Below are 19,586 nucleotides of genomic sequence, written 5' to 3' on the forward strand. Positions count from 1 at the left end.
AAATTCCACCTTTTATGTCGAACAATTTTCAGGTCACACTTGTTTTGAGACATGCGTGTCTGACATACGCCTCGCTCTTCTATGAGCCTTAATTTCGTAGAAAAATGACTAATCTTGAAAACATGTGCCCTCCTTTTTACCTGGCAGAATGCACATCATATGAAGATATCCGTGCTGATGTGCTCTTCCTGGTGGATGGTTCTTACAGCATAGGCCTAGACAATTTCTCGAAGGTGCGTGCGTTTTTGCGCACCCTCGCTTCCACATTCCACGTGGGTACTGATCACGTCCGCCTCGGACTTGTGCAGTACAGTCGTGAGCCACATCTGGAATTTAGCCTTACCAAGTATACCGATCGAGATGCAGTCCTTCGTGCCATCGCAGCCTTTCCCTATCGTGGTGGTTCCACTAACACGGGCCGTGCGATGACATACGTGCACAGCCGTGTGCTCACAGAGCGTGCTGGCGCCAGGCTTGATGTACCACAGGTGAGGAACGGGACTAATCTCAGAATTAGGACAATAATGTATGTTTAACTTTCCTTTTTTTGTCTTGTTATTTTATCCTAAAATTTCCCTTGCCAAGCTTTGCTGAACTTACAATTCCGGAAAACGAAATGAGGAAATATGCGCTGTGGTAAAGCCCAGTGGAATTACATGGGAAGAAAACCCTCCTTGTACCCAGAACCGAGCACAAGGTTTCATTTGTTAAATACAAAACATGACGCTTTGCCTGGAGGCGGTTTCTGAATCTCCAACATCCCACCTTAGTCAAACCTTTGTAGCAAAAGAAGTTTCATTTTTCACTGAACAAAAGGAATATGAAAAATATGACATTTCAACCTGTTTGTAAAACTTTATTCATATAACCCTCACCAATTGTTTGAAAAAGTTTTCATTTTAATTGATCACATTGCAGATTGATCATATTATTATGAAAACATGAGATGTTTATAGCGATTTTATGACGTTTTCTATAGACTGTGAATCGGTTGACATCCTCCTCAGTGCAGCAGCAGGATGCTGGGAGCAAGTTGCTTTCAATCAATACTTCACCAACATGAACTTAAAACTGATGCCAGGGTAGTTTTTTTTTTAAACATTCATGATGGAATGCTGCCCTCTCCACCAAAGTTACCAAAAGCTTGGGCAGTGAAAATCACTGCCAATATTCTCTGACTTTTATCACCTTTAGCAAAATGGGTGCTCTGTGATTTTATCACAAAGGAGTATCCGCGTTGCATTTTCATGCAGATGTTCATGCCGGCAGCATAAAAACTCAAAACTGCCTTGTAATTCATCACAACGAAGACAAGAGAGAAGGAAAAACTAGTGGACATGAAATGACTGCTGCTGAAAGAGCCCGATATGGTCCAAATGCAAGAGGCGGACATTAAACGGAAAAAAACCCCATTCATGTTCTGTGATACAATGTTCATTGCTGGCACTTCACCAGAACAGTAGTTTATTTTTCTTTCAGTCAAATTTTACTCTTATTAAAGGGGAGAAGTCCAAGAGCAAAATGTCATATAGCAACACAGGAGCAACTGAGCAATATTAGGGGGCATCCACTTATTATTAATTTAAATATGGAAGAATTCTTCACTCTCTCCCTCTCATTATCTTTTTCTTGATCTCATTTTCTGATCGGATACTATTCATTGCATAGGAAGTTGTTTCATTTATTTATTTATTTATTTTCTTCTTACCTGGGAAGTTGCTTCACTGTAGCCTTATTGTGTGAAGCTCTATGTATGTTTTTTAAGAGCCGTTTTATCGTGTGAGTGAAAAAAAAGATTAGTTTTACCACCGCGGCACAAAGACCTGTGGTCAAGTTGCTTGCAGCACATGGTGAATAGCTAGCTTTACATCAACTGATGCCAATGATCGATGTCAAGGAACAGAGGATGTGAATAAGAAGCTTTTCTGCATGTGCTCCAAGAAACTTGAAAAGCATCTGCCATTTTGCAGTCACTCATGGACTGACAAGGGCTAGCTCAACGCAAGTTCCAGGGAAATTTCCAATTTGCTGTCTAATATTGCATTTTTTTTCCATAATTTGATTTAAAGTGGAAAATCATAATGATATTTTATAATTACTCTTTTAAAAAAAATTCATTTTGAATTGTTTGCCTTTAATTTTCCCAACGAATCAGTGGCTAATGGAGATAACTCATGTATTATTTGCAAATGTAAATGTGTATTCAAAATAATATTTAATTATCTCGTCATTTTCTTTGAACAATTCAGCTGGAATGATTTGTTCATCTTACAACATCCTTGTTTCATGGTTATGCGAAAGACCTATTAAAAAAAAAAATGAAATAGCACTTCAAAAAAAACAGACAAGAAAGCATCTCAAAATATAAAGCCCATTGGCGTCTGCTTTGCACTCAAACTAAACTTGATGAAAACTTCAGTTTTAAAAAAAGTACATTTTATTAATTTGTGTTCTCTATATTCCCATTATCAAAGTTTATTGAATATTTGATGACAAAAGTTCAGTTAGTAAAAATGTTATCGCCGGGACAAACACTAAAGCTCAATGGTAAGTAAATAAACTTGGAAATTATCTTTTAAAATGGAGCATCTTGTGCTTGATGCAATGCGGTGGGGCGAATAAGAGCCATTATAATCACTATGACTTTGCCCTTTCATATTTTCAAACAATTTTTAATTATTTTCTCCGTATTCTCATAATAAAGGTTTGTTGAAAGCTCAAATTAAGCTCAAAGTAGTTATGGCCTGGACAGACACACACACACACACACACACACACACACACACACACACACACACACACACACACACACACACACACGATTGCAGACCCCCCCATCTCCTGCTGCGTGGAGAGACAGGTTAGTCATTATACACAACAGTAATGAATCAATATCCTGTATACCTTGTTCACCATAAAGCTATCGTTTGCAGAAAAGTTAATTTATGAGTGACACATTAATTAATTGCAAAATATCTCCAGAAAATATTCAAGGTTTTTGAGGTAATGGTTGGTTCTCTCAGGGGTCTCTGCCGACTTCCTCGAAGATAGGTTTTTGGTCATTTGTCGTGTTTTGACTGTTTATTTTGTTGCCTCCGTGTTTATTGTATGTTCCTAGTTCGGTTTTGTTCCAAAATTTGTGCTATTTTAGTGAGTTTTCGTCAGTCTTGTTATATCGGGCTTCCCTGAAGCCTGCCTGTCTTTCCAACCGTGTGCATGATAGTGTTTATTTGTATTTTCTCCTTTTTACCATCAGTTCTTATTTTCTACACTTTTCCCACCAACCTCCTTCTATCCCTCCCAACGATACCATCTATTTCATGTGTTAAAATATAAAAAAAATACAACAAAAAACCCTTTTCCCTCCTTACCTTATTCCCCGCATAACCACGTGACTTCCTGTACGGACTCTTCTTCCTCCTTCTGTTGACCTTCCATCTTCCTTCTACTTTGGCCGAGTCACATTCACCATACACCTCCATGATTTTTTTCTTCAACCTTTCCTTTATCTAATGTTAACTAATTTTTTATCAAAAAATAAATAAATAAATGGTCTCTTAAAATGTTTCTACTTCCTCTTTCACACGTGTGGTTCTCAGTATTGTATCACAATTCACTACTCTTCTTCTTTTTCAAAAGACTGTTTTCAATTGAACCTTTCCTTCATCCCATGTCGAAAAAGTCCCGCCGTTACATTTCTTTTCTCCATTCTCTTAATTCTCCTTTATATTGCTTCCCTTACGTAATGTCTTTAATCACATCTCTGACTTTAAAACTTTTTAAAGTCCCAGCTTGCAATTGTTCATGTTCAATCAATGGTCCTTTCTTTCCAACTTCAGTACCAATTCATCCCATCCACTGAAATCTCACTCCTCCTGACTTGTTGTACCCTCTCCTTAAGCCTCCCACCAAGCCCCTCATCCTACCTCTGCTCATGGCACCTCTTCACTCTCTTCTGCTTCAGTATCACCTCCTCCTCTGTTGTCCCAAAGTGTGTGGTGTTCTAACATCTGTTGGCTCCATTATAACCTAAAAGATATCTCTATCTCTCTCAATCGGTACACTCCTCACCACAAACATGCTCCTTCCTTCCTCTCGGCACAATTCCCATTCTTCCCAACCCCTCAATTCTTGTACCTCCCCCTTCCCACTCCCTTCTTCACCATACCACAACCAAGTCTCATCCTTCCCCTATACCCATCTCTCACATCACCCTGCTGCCCCTTGACCGTGCCTGCTCTCATCATGTCTCCCCTCTCTCAAATAACCTTCACACTCTTCCCTCTTCAAGCTTCCCTATCACCTTTCTCAAAAACTTCACCCTCATCCTTCTCCCTCAAATCTCCCCTCTCACCCTTCTTCCTCCAAATTTCCACCTCACAAACACAAATCTGCCTCCTTCCCCTGCCCTCTCTCTTCCATCTCATCACTCCACCTCCTCCAATCTTCAAATGCCCTCTTCCCCCTCTCTCATTAGTCCCCACTGTACCTCAACCCATCACCACTGAGCCTTTTCTCCTCCTCATCTGGCCCCCTCCCCAAGCTATTCTGCAATCCCCCACACTCTTTCAACAACTCTCCTTACCTTCCCCCTCCTCCCTCATCCTACCCTCTCCCTCCCCTGCACCCAAAACATCCTCCTCACCCTATTCCTTAACAGTGTGGACTCAAACATATGGTCTTCGATATGGTCTCGCACCTGTCCTACTCACCAAACTCTCTTACTATGGTATCCAAGGACATCTCCACTCATGCCTTACAGACTTCCTCTCCTGTCACAGTGAATGTGTGGCCCTTAAAGGAGTACTCTCATTCCCTCTTCCTGTCCAGGCTGTAGTTCATCAAGGCAGTGTTTTGGGTCCTGTTCTTTTTCTGATTTTCATTAATGATCTCTCCATCTCTGAAAAATCCTCTTTATCTCCTTGCTGATGACTCCACCCTCTGCAGTACCATCTGTCATACTTCAGATTGGCAAGCAGCAGCCTCTTCACTCTCTGCAGATCTGGATAATATCACAAGCTGGTCCAACACTTGGAACATGTCTTTCAATCATGATAAATCTTACACTCTCACAATGTCTATCCGACAGGACCATCTGGAACTCCCCCTCGCTTCCCCCCACCTACTTTCTCAACAATCCTCTTGAAGAAGTCTTTTCATTCAAGCTTCTGGGTCTCACTATCTGCCATGCTCTTTCCTGGGAAAGCCACATTTCCAAGATGGGCTCCAAAGCTAGTTACTGACTGGGAATCCTCTGTAGTGTAAAGTCCTTCCTTGGCACACCTGAGATACTGACCACATGCAAAGCTTTCCTCTGCAGCCTGATGGAGTACTGCTCTCCCCTCTGGGCTAGTGCTCCTGCCTCTCACCTTTCTTGGCGTCACGCTGTGGAAACCAAGGCATTTAGGATCATTGGTATCTCCCGCGATGAGGTTGAGTCTTTGGGTCCCTCACTCTCTCACCATAGGCAGGTCGGTAGTGTTTCTGTCTTCTACCGTCTTCTCTACCGCCTCGCCCTCCCCCACTCTGTCTGCGATATGTCCACCCCCCCCCCCATATTTCTGCAGGGCGCTCAAGGTCTGACAACAACCCCCTTCTGGCAAAACTATCAAAATAAAGAATGACTGTTCATTTTCATTCATCTTTTTTCCCGCCTTTCGAACAAACTCCCGCACTCTCTTCAATCCCACTCTTCCCTCCAGGCCTTCAAAACAGCTGTTTACCACAATCTCTTATCTTCCCCCATCCAAAACCTCGATCGTTTCTACCCCTGTTAATCCACCCCAAACCCACCTCCTTCAAATTCCCTGCTTTCCTTCCTGAAAGTCCCTGTAATGTCCATCTTGTACACCCCATGTTCCCCACCCCATCCCTCTCCCTTCCACAGATCTCCTGATGTCTCTGTTCCGCACTGTTTTGTGATTCCCTCTCCCGCCCCTCTTGTCTCCTTTTCCCTTTGTTATACGTTCTGTGTGTTCGCTCTAATACGATTCTCATCAATGTATACAAAAATAAAAGAAAAGGAAGATTTTAATGAACAATCATTCCTTTGAAAAAAATGAATTAGCATAAAAAATGAACACAAAATTAATGAATGCAATCACATACTTTATGTCGAAATAAATAAATGGACGATGTCAGTCTGTCTTCCGTCTGTGTCTCATTACTCTTCTTATCTCCTCTTCCACCACTTCACATACCAAGTATTGTCATCAAGCTTTATAAGCAAAATTAACAGTGTAAAGATTCTGCTTCAGGCATATACATTTACGTTAAACTCCTCCATTCATTCCGATTGACACAACCAAAAGTAAATATTTCTTTAATCATTCACCATGCTGAATGACATCACAACATGCTGTCGTGTCCACGGGGTTAAAGCCCTACCTGGATGGATGGCAAAGCCTCTCCCTTGAAGGAGACAACCGAGACTCGAGGATCAATGTGCGTGCGTTAACTGGGCGTAATGGCGGAGAGGCGAACCACCCAGGAGGGGGCACAGCACAGGGCGCTCCACCAGGATGGCACATTGCTACAGAATCTTCAAAGGAATACATTTAATGAAAAATAAAACAAATATTCACAAAGGACGATAATTTAAAAAGGAAATGATAATGATATGAAATAAATAAATCCTACAGTCGAGGCCTCGCACACAGACTGAAATACGGACAACGGGGAAACAAGATAAAAAGAAAAACCCTTCTTCCAACTACTCTTGCACTTAGCTTGGCCCAGAGCTGGTCCTTGTGGAATTGAGGCGCTTCTCTTGTCGCGGGACGAACACACGTCAGGCAATCCATGAGCGGCACCCCACCTAAAGGCTCAAAGCCCCAGTGTAACGGCTTCGGGTGCCCCGATCGTCCTCATCGACCCGATCAGAAGCAAAAGGCCGGCGTCTTATTTCGCCATGTGAAGCAAATCGCCTCAACATGGATTCAATGGCTGTCGTCCTCCTAGATGTGTGCTCAATCTCTGCTCTCGCCTCTGGTACAATGCACCTTGTGCCTCCACCCTGGTCATGGCTCTCCCAAAATGCCAAGCCAACTCCTTCCTCCTAAAATGCGCAACCTCTCCTGTGCGCTCCCTTTCTTTTTCCTCTCAAAATGTGCCACAAGAATCCTCTCAAAATGCGCAAGCTCCCCTTCATCACTTCACTTCTCTCTGTCCTATTTTATCCTCTGCCTCCGGGGCATAGCCTGCTCCCACGAATCCTGGCAAGGTGGGCTTCTGCCTGCTCGGCTAGCTTCTGACGTCATGCCCATCAATCATTCTTCGGGGTCTGACTTTGTTTTGTTGTCAACCTTTGAAGAAGGGGCTTTCTGCCCGTTTGTTATGATTTCAGGTACATGTTCTCCACCTTTACTGCCAATCTTGAAATATAAAAACATGGAGAAAAATCGCAGAGGGGAATCAAATTCTGGGAACTTATTCTTACTCCCTCAGCTAATTAACATCGCACCACCCCTCATGTGGTGACACATAACACATAAGCTCACAGATTCCCCACTTACTACTACATCACGATGCTTTCTACTCGTCCACGTACTAAGCAACTTTACACAATGCTATTCCCTATTACATTCTTCCATATACCCCCATAATCATAACAGTACTTATGTGATATGATATAGCATCACTTTGGGTGGCACTCCCATCACTATTACATCATGATGTTGTTTTTCTTTGGCTCTCCTGTCCTATTGTTACGGGGCCAGGTATCGGTGGCAAGTATGACCGCTAGCGGGAGCAGTAGAGTCGGCTCTACCGAACACACCGGAATTGAGGTCGTGCCTTTTGGATAAGTCCGAAAGGCACGGGTCCCTTACTGGACCATGAATCGCCAAGAATTCGACCTCGTGGGGTAGGGGTCAATTGCCAAACTTCAATATACCTAATTACCCATGCGTACAAAGCTACTGGGGAATTCACACCCTCGATGGATCTCGAGCGGAACGAGCCGTGTGTAACCCGAGCGGAGATTACCAAGACCCGTCAGACCAAATGAACAATTTACGGCCTCGCTATTTCTCAACACACACCGTGCCAAGCCAATGAAAGAAACACAGAAACGAGCTGGAACATTTCAAAAAAGGGATATTTATTTATAATGGGGCAGGGGAGCATGAAAGACGGCAGAGTTATCCGAATAATGAAGGAATATCAATTTATGTACAAGCACTTATGCAGTTTTACTTAACAGACTGGCGCCACAAACACGCACACACGTACACCCAAAAAGAAACGGACCCGTCAGGTCTTTATTGGAGGCCTCCAGCTTTAGGAAAGGCGAGCTGGAGGTCAGAGGCTATTCTTCGACCTTTCCGCTTCGTGCAGTCTTCGACGATCTGGTGTGACAGGATTCGAACTCGCCACACAATGCCGCTCCAAGCCCAGGCAGGCGATCCTCACGGGACAGGCTCACAGGCACACAGGCCACAAGAGAAGACGCTCTGTTGACGGGACCCCAGGAAGGTGACGACTGGCTTCAGAAGACCACCAGACGTCCGAAGACCAGAAGACAACTCCCTTCCGAAGACCAGAAGACAACTCTCCAATCTCTCAACAACAACTCTCGTTTGGCCCACGCGCGCTTCTCTTATCCCACGCTCACGCTCCCTCATTGGGCAAAGAGAATGCTCTATGCCCATATTTGGAGCGAAGCCAGAATGAAGCGCTTGTGCCCATATTTGGGGTGAAGCAGAGTGCAACGCTTGTGACCATATTTGGGGTGAAGCCAGCACACCAACGTCCAGAGATACCCCGCCGAGCACACTGGACTCTGCCCACGTACGTGCTGACACCCACGCGTGCAATGGTGCCGGTGGATGATGGTGGAAGGAAGCGAGGGCAGAAGTCATTGTTGTGGTTGGTAATTTAAATCCTAACTATCAAAATAACTCACAGCACACGCACAATTAATCACCCATTAAACATAGGACGGGACCCTAACTAGAAACACATGCTTAACGACATAGCTGATCTATAGGACCTGCCTGTTGTATGCAGTCAGCTTCCAAATTCGCAACACTATCACACGCCATACCATCCCATCACCCATCCTTGATGGGTATGTAAGTCTTGTGGACGGTGCCTCTCACACCTTTTCTGGCCCAGAATTATTGTTATTGTTGTTGCTGTCATTGTATGCCTCTCCTGACAAATCTGTGGGTTGTTTTGTGTTTTTTTTTTTTTTTTTTTAAGAGAGCATAGTGAGGCATGCCAAAATTCTCTGAATTCTGCTTTGCTTTACAATATCTTTTTTTCACAATTCTGATAAGATCACTTTTCTCATGATGCTGGTATAAGCATACCATTCAGCTTTCTCCATTCATTTTCCTGACTTGGAGGGAGTCATTCATTATAAAACAGCTCGGTTTTTTTTTTCCATAACATCATTTTTAAAAACAAGAGATAAATTGAAGATACGCATATATATATATATATATATATATATATATATATATATATATATATATATATATATATATATATATATATATATATATATATATATATTCACGTCATGTTTAAAATGAGGAAACCTACATCTGATAACTTATAAATATTTAGCTTACATTTTGATGTTCCCACACGCAGTAGGTGAGACCCACTTTTCCAAAGACACGCTCAAGGGATTTTCTTATTTATAGGTCTACACACATGGATTTTAAAGATGTCACACTGCATGATATCTTCAACAAAGAATAGGCCACAGCTTGACATACCCTGCTTAAATGATAAATTCCCCAGTCAGTTCAATGTTTAGACACCGCTTCCTTTTACTTCCTTTCGTTCCAACATTCTATCTTAAGTAAATGTTCCCTTTTATGGTATTCAACATGTGACTAATAAAACACTATAAAGTGTGTTTATAGTAAAAAAGCTCTCTTTCTCACAAAATAAAAAACAACTTTCATTAACCACTGTATATAATTTGTTCTCAGGTAATGATCCTTGTCACAGATGGAAAATCTTCAGACAGCTTCCGTATTCCAGCAGAGAAGCTGAAGTCCGCAAACGTAGAGATCTTTGCCGTGGGGGTAAAAGGTATGTTGGAGCCAGTGGGAAGAGCAGATGTTGGCAATGATGCATATGCAGGAATATGAAACCTGGATATGGTTGTGAATGGGAGCCTGGGTCTTTGTATTTTTCTAGACTGCATAGGCAGGCAGTTTCGAGCATTACTCATGCCTGGCATAGGCCCAGGCCTCTGCACACTCTGTAAAGGAAGTTCATCTTTGCCTGTGTGAGCCTTGTCACAAGCAAGCTTAAAAGTTTTTATCGATGCATCGGCTCCTTGCATCCATAAATGTTTAATTTGCTGAGTTGTAACCTGAAAAGAAAGGATAAATGACATTTCAGAAAGAGTTTTGATTATTGGTTGCTTGCTGATACCTTCCTTTGGTTCAGAGTATACTGCTACAAGGATCATGTATATCGACAGGCAACCGAATGACATCATCCCCCAATTCTATTTTGAAACTCATGGTTGTATGATGAAATATGGTGCAATCTATTTTTACAGAGGCCGAAAGAGCAGAGCTGGAAGCAATTGCAACTCTGCCGTCGAATACGCACGTGTACACTGTAGAAGACTTTGATGCCTTTGAGCACATCTCAGCAAAGTTGGCCGAGACTATTTGTCTACGTATTGAGCAGGAGATGGAGGAACGGAGACAGCGTAAGTCCTGCCAACTTAATTCTTGCTGATATGTTGCCCAAAATTGAACTGAGATATTCACCAGTTGGTCTGAATTAAGTGTTTATAAAAGTTCTCGAGTATCCTGCATCGGAGTGGCGACCTATCCAGGATTGTGCCCAATAGCCAAGGAAACTGCTTCGGCAGCACCGACGCTCCGTAGAGAGTATGGTCCCAATGAATGGATGGATAAAAGTTTTGTTTTGAATATTAAGAAACCCACAGTGATTTGCACAACTCTGTATTGATAATGTCTTCTTTCGGAAGAAAGATAGTGCAGCATATAAAAGCAATGTTTCCTGGACATCATGCCTGTATTTCCTGTACTGTACTTCATTCATTATCTCCAAGCTGGATCTTCATTGAATGAAATGATTCTTCTTTTAAAAGCTTTTAAATACATTTTTTAAATGCTTCACTTTCCTTATTTCTCCATCATGAGCAATCCATGTCTTCTTCTTCATCACGATACATATACCTCTTCTTCACCAGGATTATTTTCTCTACCTGTCTCTCACCTAAATGCTTGGTCCATCAACCCTCCTCCCATACCTACAGTACCACTTTCCTCCGTGCCTTCAACAATAATGATTTCCACCCATCCCATGATCTATGTCTCAGAATGTCCAGTTGGGAATGTTCAAAAGTGCAGTTTCCAGAGGTCGTGTGCCCATGACAACCAATTCCCCTTCATGATATTTAATGGTGTCAAACCATTCCATTTCAGGACACTCCCCCACATCTCCGAATAGCCCACATCCTTCCAAACCAACCCATTCTATGTTTCCCCCTCTTCAACATCCCTCCACCTCATGTTCCCTCTTTCTGCATCCCCTTCATTCTATCCTCTCAAAGCTCCCCCATCACCCAAACTCCTCCAAGCTTCCCCATCACACCAGCCCTTCCAAGCTTGCCCCCCATCCAGCCCCCAGAAAGCTTCACCCTAATAATGCAAGTCCTCACTCTTCCCCACATCCGAACTCTTTTGTAGCTCCTTTCCGCATTCCTGCACCCTGTCCACAATGCCTCCTCCCCGTCATTAACCTTGTGGACCTCAAACATTTGAGGCCTCCATTCCAACTTGACAGAGCTCTCAATCCAGGCTGCTGCTAATAAACTGGACATCATTTGTTCAACAGAATCTTTCCTCCCTCATGACATCTCTGATTCCCTCTTTCCCTGGAGTATTTCCCTGGCTATTGCTCCTCTGATATTTGATTTTTTTTGTATACCTTGTCAAGGCTTATATGAGAGCTAACACACAATGCACAGCAAGGGGGGCATGATACAAGAGGGGCAGGAGTGGGAAGGACAAAACAGTGGGGAATAGAGACATTAGGAGATCTATGGAAGGGAGATGGATGGGCCGGGGAACACAGGGTATAAAAGATGGACATTACAAGGACTTTCAGGAAGGAAAGCAGGGAATTTGGAAGAGGTGGGTTTGGGGTCGATTTACGCGAATAGAAAAGATCGAGGATTTGGATGGGGGACGACAAGAGGTGTTGGTAAACAGCTGTTTTGAAGGCCTGGAGGAAGTATGGGATTGAACCGAGTGAGGGAGTTCATTCCAAAGGCTGGAAAAAAGAGGAATGAAAGAGTGAAGGTGAGCAGTGATTCATGGTTTGGGTAGTTTTACCAGAAGGGGGTTGTTGGTGGGCCTTGAGCATCCTGCGGAAATATGGTGGGGATAAATCGCAGAGAGAGCAGTGGGGGGAGGGGGGCAAGACTGGAGAGACAGTAAAAGACAGAAAGACCACCGACCTGCCAGTGGTGAGAGAATGAGAGACCCAGAGACAGCCTCATCGCGGGAGATGCCAATGAACCTAAATGCCTTGGTTTCCACAGCGTGAAGTCGAGAAAGGTGAGAGGCAGGAGCACTAGCCCAGAGGGGGGAGCAGCACTCCATCACGCTGCAGACAAAAGCATTGAATGTGGTCTGGAGCTCAGGTGGGCCGAGGAAGGACTTTGCGCGACGGAGGATTCACAGTCGATGACTGGCTTAGAAGGCCAGGTTGGAAATTTTGGCTTTCCCAGGAAAGATCATGGCAAAGTGAGACCCAGAAGCTTGAAAGAAAGAACTTCTTCCAGTGGTTTGTCGAGAAAGTAGATTGGGGGGGGGGGGGTCGAAATGGTCCTTTCAGAGAGACATAGTGAGAGTGTGAGATTTGTTCAGATTGAAAGACATGTTCCACATGCTGGACCAGTTTGTGATTTTACCCAGATCTGCAGAGAGTGAAGAAGCTGCTGCTTGCCAGTCTGAGGGATGACAGATGGTGTGGCAGAGGGTGGAGTCATCAGCAAAGAGATAAAGAGGATTTTCCAGAGAATCGGAGAGATCATTGATGAAAACCAGAAAAAGAACAGGACCCAGAACGCTGCATCGAGGAACTCCAGCATGGACAGGAAGAGGGGATGAAGAATTCCATTTGGGGCCACACGTTGGCTGCGACAGTTGAGGAAGTCTGTGAGCCATGAATGTAGAATGCTTTGGATACCATCAGAAGAGAATTTGGTGAGCAGCGCAGGGTGTCAGACCATGTCAAAAGCATGCGATGTGTCTAAGGATATGGCTCTGATTTATTGTCCGGCATTGAGGACCTCCATCCATTGTAGGGAGAGCAGAAGCTTGCTGATGATTGGGAGAAGGCTGATTGGTCTGTAGTTGCAGGGATCTGTTTTTGCACTTTTTTGTGCAGGGCAGTAATGTTTGCTGATTTCCAAGCAGATGGCAGATGACCTTGAGCAAATGAGAGGGTGAATAGAACAGAGAGAGGGTGAGAAAGAGCAGAGGAACAGGTTTTTAGGACACATGTGCTGATGCCGTCAGGAATGGTTGCAGAATCTGAGTCAAGGTTTGACAGCAAGCTCTCCACTTTTTCAGAAGAAAAGAACACAGAGTTCAGGGACAGTTGTGTGTGACTGGGTAAGGTGGATACAGAAAGCGATGGGTTTTGGACACAAGATTTCGATGCAAACACCAAGTTTAGGCATTTAGCCTTTTCATGTGTGGTATCAGCAGTGTGGCCATTCGAGGTAAGGGAGGGAATCGATTTTGAATATACACCAGAAACAGATTTGATTAGACACCACCAGAATTTAGAGGAGGGAGAGAGGTTTGAGTGTTCAGACTTGAGCTTCGAAAGATGTTGTTTTCTGGCTCTCCTGAGGGTACATACACACTTATTCTGAGCTTCCTGGAAGGAACTGAGATTGCCCTCAGTTGGGTTCACTTTCCATGAGGCAAAGGCAAGTTGTTTCAGGACAACTGCCTCTCCGCAATCTTCATTGAACCATGGGCGGGAGGAAGGGTTGAACAAATGAAGATGAGAGGGAATATATCTGTGCATTAGGGAGAGCAAGTTTGCATCTTTGAATGAATTCTCAGGATGAGTTGATGTTGGAGAAAGTAGTGATGGGAGACCAGTCTAGAAGTTTGATGGCTGCTTGGAGACCCTGCCAGTCGGCCTGAGTGAAATGCCAGACTTGATGGCACTGAGGTGGATCTTTGATAACAGCCAGAGAGATGTTCACTTTGACAAGTACGTGGTTAGAAGAACAGAGGAAGAACAGCCGATATTTTCAGGGAAATTTGTCAAAATCAGATCCAGAAGAGATAGAGCACCATTGGTCGAGATTTGAGTGGCTAATTGACCGATTGAGACAGTCCCATTGAGTCGCATAAGTCTTTTGCTGAAGTGCCACAACAGGTGAGAGAGGTCCCCACACCCAGCCAACTAGTGTAGTAGATAGTAGAAAAATCGTGCAAATTATGATACAAGCATCAAATTTGGCATTTCTGTTCTGCAGGGCTTTCTGATCAAATCTGCCCAATTGGCCATTTGAAAATCCAAATTTTGAAAATTTCGAAAAAAAAAATTCAAAAAAATTTGAATTCACAGCTTGCTGAAATTCTTGAAGCGCAAGTGAACATCCCAGACAGAGAACCCAGGGGAGATGCAGTCATCATTGATGGCTCAGCACTTATCAATGCCCTACCTCCACACACTTCAAAGATATTTGATGACTATGCTAAAGAAGACATCATCCCAAAGGTGGAATCCTATGGTGCCAGGTACGAGAGGGTGGACGTAGTGTTTGATGTGTACAAGAAGTCAAGTCTGAAGTCCGAGGCAAGGTTGAAAAGCGGGCAAGGAATCAGAAGAAGAGTGACAGGAACCAGTAAGACCCCAAGTAACTGGAGAAGCTTTCTTCGAGATGACAGCAACAAGACTGATCTGTTTCACTTCCTTGCAGAAAAGATGTGTGAAGCATCGATGACAAGCACAGTCATTGTCACAAAAGGAGAAGATGCCATTGGCAACACAAGGAAGTCACTGGATGCTGTGTCTCCATGTTGTCCTGAAGAAGCTGACACTCATATATTTGTACACGCCAGGGATGCAACGACGGATGGTTGCAAGTCCATTATCATTAAGGCTAATGACACGGACGTACTAGTCATAGCAATATCTGTACTGCCATCCTTACAGGAACTAGGTCTTGAGAACATGTGGATTGCCTTTGGCCAAGGAGCCAAGGCGCGATGGATTCCAGTCCATGAGGTAGTTTCTGCAATATGGCCTGAGAAAGCTCGAGGGATCCCATACTTCCATGCGTTCACCGGATGTGACGTCGTGTCTGCCTTCCGCGGTAAAGGGAAGAAAACTGCATGGCAGACTTGGCACGTCTTTGATGATGTTTCAGAAACATTCACCAATCTCAGCCAGCATCCAATATTGATTCGTGATCTTGACTTTTTTGAAGTTTTTTTTTTCTTTCAAATTTTTCAAAATTTGGATTTTCAAATGGCCAATCAGGCAGATTTGATTAGAATCCCTGGAGAACGAATGTGCCAAATTTGATGCTTGTATCATTATTTGCACGATTCCTCTCAAAAATTGCTGTTATCTGCCCCACTAAACTGGCATGATTACAATTGAAGTCACCACATATGAGGAAGAGAGAGTTCAGATGAGAAGATATAAGTTGGTCCATTATTTCCGATAGTGAGGTGTAAATGGAGTTATCACTGTTAGGTGGACGGTACAGTGCACATATAAACATGAGGTGGGAGTGGAGGGGAAGCCGTAGCCAGAGGTATTCCTGGGGGTGTGGGGGAGTGAGGGCAGTGCATGGAGAGTGAGGAATAGAGTCTTTGATGAAGAGAGCAACTCCTCCACCAGGACGATGCTGAAGTCTGTCATACCGGAGGAGGGAGTAACCAGGGAGAGATACTTGGGAGTCAGAGATGTCTTGAAGGAGGAAAGTTTCTGTTAGGCAGATTATGTCTGGTTTGTCAGTGGCAACCTGTATAGAAAAATCTGTCAGGTTTGAGCGAAGGCCCTGGATATTTGAGGTCCACACTGTTAATGAAGAAGGAGGGGAGGAGGCTTTGGGAGGGGAGGGGGAGGGTAGGGCAAGGGAGGAGGGGGGGAAGGTAAGGAGAGAGGTTGAAAGAGTGTGGGGGATTGCAGAATAGCTTGGGGAGGGGCTGGATGATGAGGAGAAAAGGCTCTGTGGTGCTGGGGGAGAGGGGGCCGGAGAGGGGGCAGAAGGCAGTTGAGGATTTGAGGAGGTGGAGTGATGAGATGGAGGTGAGAGGGCAGGGGAAGGCGGAAGCTTTGTAGATGTGAGGTGGGAGGGGGGCAATGGTTGGAGAAGGGCGAGTGGGGAGGGTTGACGGAGAAAGGTAAGGGGGGAGTTTTTGTGAAAGGTGAGAGGGAAGCTTTGAGGGAGAAGAGTGCGATGGTTGCTTTGAGAGTGAGGGGTGAGAGGAGTGAGTTGGCACTGAATTTGGAAAAAAGAATGGTTGATGGAAAGCGAACACTCATATCAAACTGGGTTTTTTTTAATTTCTAGGTCAGAAATGCGATTCAAGACATTTCTTGATGGATGCAATAAAGGCGAATTAAGAGAATGGAAAGAAGAAACATTGTAACAGTTGGATTTTTTAGGCAAGGTATGAAGGAAAGGTCGAATTGAGAGCATTCTGAAGAAATAGGAGAAGCGTAATGCATTATCACACAGTAATGAGTACCATGTGACTGTGTGAAAGAAGAAGATGAAGCATTATAAGAGATCGTTTTTATTAGTTGTATTATGAGTTATTATTATTATTATTATTATTATTATTATTATTATTACAGCGCGTGCGCTGTATACAATTGCACCGAGTTTGAAATGTCCCCGGTGTCCCCCCCCCCCAACGTGCCTCAAGTGAGCCAATGACGGCGGTCCGGTAGATGCAGTGCGTAACCTCGACGGAAATGGCGACAATTGATGGAAATCCCCGTGTATTTCAATGGAAATTTGTGAAACTAATGTGTTATATATGTGAAAACCATTTAATTCATTGCTTGATGGGAAAAAACCAAGAAACTCTCCCCTCTCATGTACGAACGAACGAACGAAAGACGTCATTTCCGCCCACCATGGCATTTCGCGTTGAACGCTGAAAGCGAAGTTCTTCTTATGCCATCATTCTCTTTAACATTAGCCATAAACAAGTGTTTCGTCATGCATTAGTAGTTGAAATTTACTTACAATTATGGCAGATATTTGTGGCAAAGTGATAAGTGGTTCTTTCAATAACATTATTGTACTCATTTGCTTCACCACACGCGCTGTATTGAAGGATTTCACTTGTTTTTATTATTATTATTTTTTGAGAGAGTTTTCATCAGATTAGGTAATGAATAGGTTGTAGAAAAAATCGTGAGGTGAAAGGGGAATTTGGATCGGTAAATGCAGGGGGTGGAAACAGATCGCATGGTTACGGGAGAAGCACGTGGTTACGGGAGGTGTATCGTCCAAAGTGAATTTATTTATTTATTTTAAATAAGGATTGCATAACATTCGGAAAAGGGAAGGTTGGAATAAAATTGTGAAGGTGTATGGTGAATTTGTAAATGTAAATGCAGAGTGAAGCTGATGGGTTGATGAAAAGTATCAGGAAGAGGGTGGAGAGAGATACGTGGTTCCAGGAGGTGTATAGATCGAAAGGATACAAGTAAAATTATTATTTTGATGGATTTTTCAAGATTAGGTAAAATTCAGGAGTGGAAGGTTGTAGGAAGAAATCGTGAAGGTAATGGTGAGAGTGGGTCAGTTCAAGTGGAAGAAAGATGGCATGCCAGCAGGAGGAAGAAGAAGAAGAAGAATAAGAAGAGGAAGAATAATAATAAGAAGGATTGGGACTCATGGATATGCAGGGAGGAAGGTATTTTTTTTAGTTTTTTTTTCCTTTAATTTTAAGACAAAAGACAGTGTTTTGTTGGGAGGGATGGGGGGGGCTTTGGCAAAGTAGGGAAAATAGGAAATGAAGTTAATAGGGAGAGCATACAAACAAAAATGATCATACACCTCGAGGGGAAGGATGGGTAGGCCTCAAGGAACCTATTAAGACAAGGTCGACGAAAACTTACAAAAAGCACGATTTTTGAAACAAAACCGAACTAGGAACACACAGTAACATGTGGGTGAGAAAATAAACAGTTAAACAGGACTAAAATCGACCGGAAACTTAGCTTTGAGAAAGTCGGCAGAGACCCCTGAGAGAACCTGCCATTGCTTTAAACCCAGAACCGGAAGGGGACCGGTTTCTCCCTCAACTGGAAGGGATTTGATCGGCCTGAAGCACGTGCTGGCGCAGGAGTTGCACTTTACGTCAATAACTCAACTTCTCACTGTCTATGTATTCTGATTTTCACCTCCCAAATCCCAGAATTACCTTTGGCTACAACTTCTTCTCTTTTCCCACCTCTTGTTTGTCTGTGTGTTGTACCATCATCCAAACAATGAAGACTCCATCTAATTCTTTCTCTCAGACAACATGGACCAGCTTTTAATCTCTCTCTCCAAAGGATGTCTGTGACTCCACGGGACTAACTCGATCTGTGAACTTTCCAACCTGGATTTCTCCCAATGGTAAATCCTCCCTTCTGGACTTGAGTGCTTATGTAGTGTCACTTTTTTAAGGCCTGTGTCGCCCACCAAATCTAATGTTCCGATTTTTGATGATCCCTTTAACAGTCGCCTTGTTTGTTTTACACTCAGAGGAAAACTTATCGGGAGGGCATGGCGATTGTGAATATGTTACCATGACACTTCCATAGATGTCTCAAGCCGATCAAAAAGGATTTGTGACTTCATGGGACTGACTCGATGTTAAACTTTCCAATCCAAATTTTTCCCAATGAAAAATTCTCCCTTCTGGAGTTTGTGATGGCAAACTTCCCCACCAAAATGCAACTGTCTCCTGCTCCCCATCTGCTCCATTTGTTTCATCTAATCATAGGTTTGTGTGAGTCAACATCTCTCCTGCGATTCTCAGAGAGCCACCACACCATCGGCGAGTCTGGTAGCTCACTCAAGCAGAGTTGTAGTCACAGTTAGCATTCATCTCACTTCAAGACTGGTCTCCCATATCTGCCACCCCTGATATTAACTCAACCTGGAAATTCTTCCACAGAAACCTGCTTTCCCTTCGGCACAGATTCATGACATCTCATATTTTGTTAACCTACCCTTTTTAACCTAACCATGGTACATTGAATCCTTGGGTGAGGCTGTTGCTTTGAAACAACTTCCTTTTTTTTATGGAAGGCAAACCTGATGGGAGACAATCTCAAATAATTCCACAAATCCCACAAAAAGTTTTGTGTCCACTCTCAGGAGAGCCAGAAAACAACATCAGTCCAACTTCAAGATTGAACTCTCAAACTTGTTTCTCTCCTTCCGGACCTAATAGTGCCGTGTTGAGTCTGTCTATTGTGTATGCCACAAACACCCCACAATACATTCTTGCTCTCACTTCAAATGGCACTACAGCTGACTCCGCTCGTGGTATGGATGAAAGCCTCAATTCTGTTTTTGGATTCAG

At 43.5% G+C, this 19,586-nt stretch overlaps 1 protein-coding gene across 3 annotated transcripts in view; it reads left to right on the forward strand.

Annotated features, from left to right (window-relative positions):
• The window catches only part of LOC147027132 (collagen alpha-1(XII) chain-like), a 365,482-nt gene that overhangs the window by 82,387 nt on the left and 263,509 nt on the right, over positions 1–19,586 (forward strand). For all 3 annotated transcript variants that reach the window (XM_085883313.1, XM_085883312.1, XM_085883314.1), the window contains exons 10-12: positions 148–488; positions 9,948–10,050; positions 10,529–10,684. In XM_085883313.1, the coding sequence (XP_085739439.1) occupies positions 148–488; positions 9,948–10,050; positions 10,529–10,684 (600 nt within the window). The remainder of the gene's footprint in view (positions 1–147; positions 489–9,947; positions 10,051–10,528; positions 10,685–19,586) is intronic.

The sequence above is a fragment of the Eptatretus burgeri genome, chromosome 5 (assembly GCF_056783735.1).
Source record: "Eptatretus burgeri isolate ZD-2024b chromosome 5, Ebu_testis_v1, whole genome shotgun sequence".
Lineage (NCBI taxonomy): Eukaryota > Metazoa > Chordata > Myxini > Myxiniformes > Myxinidae > Eptatretus > Eptatretus burgeri.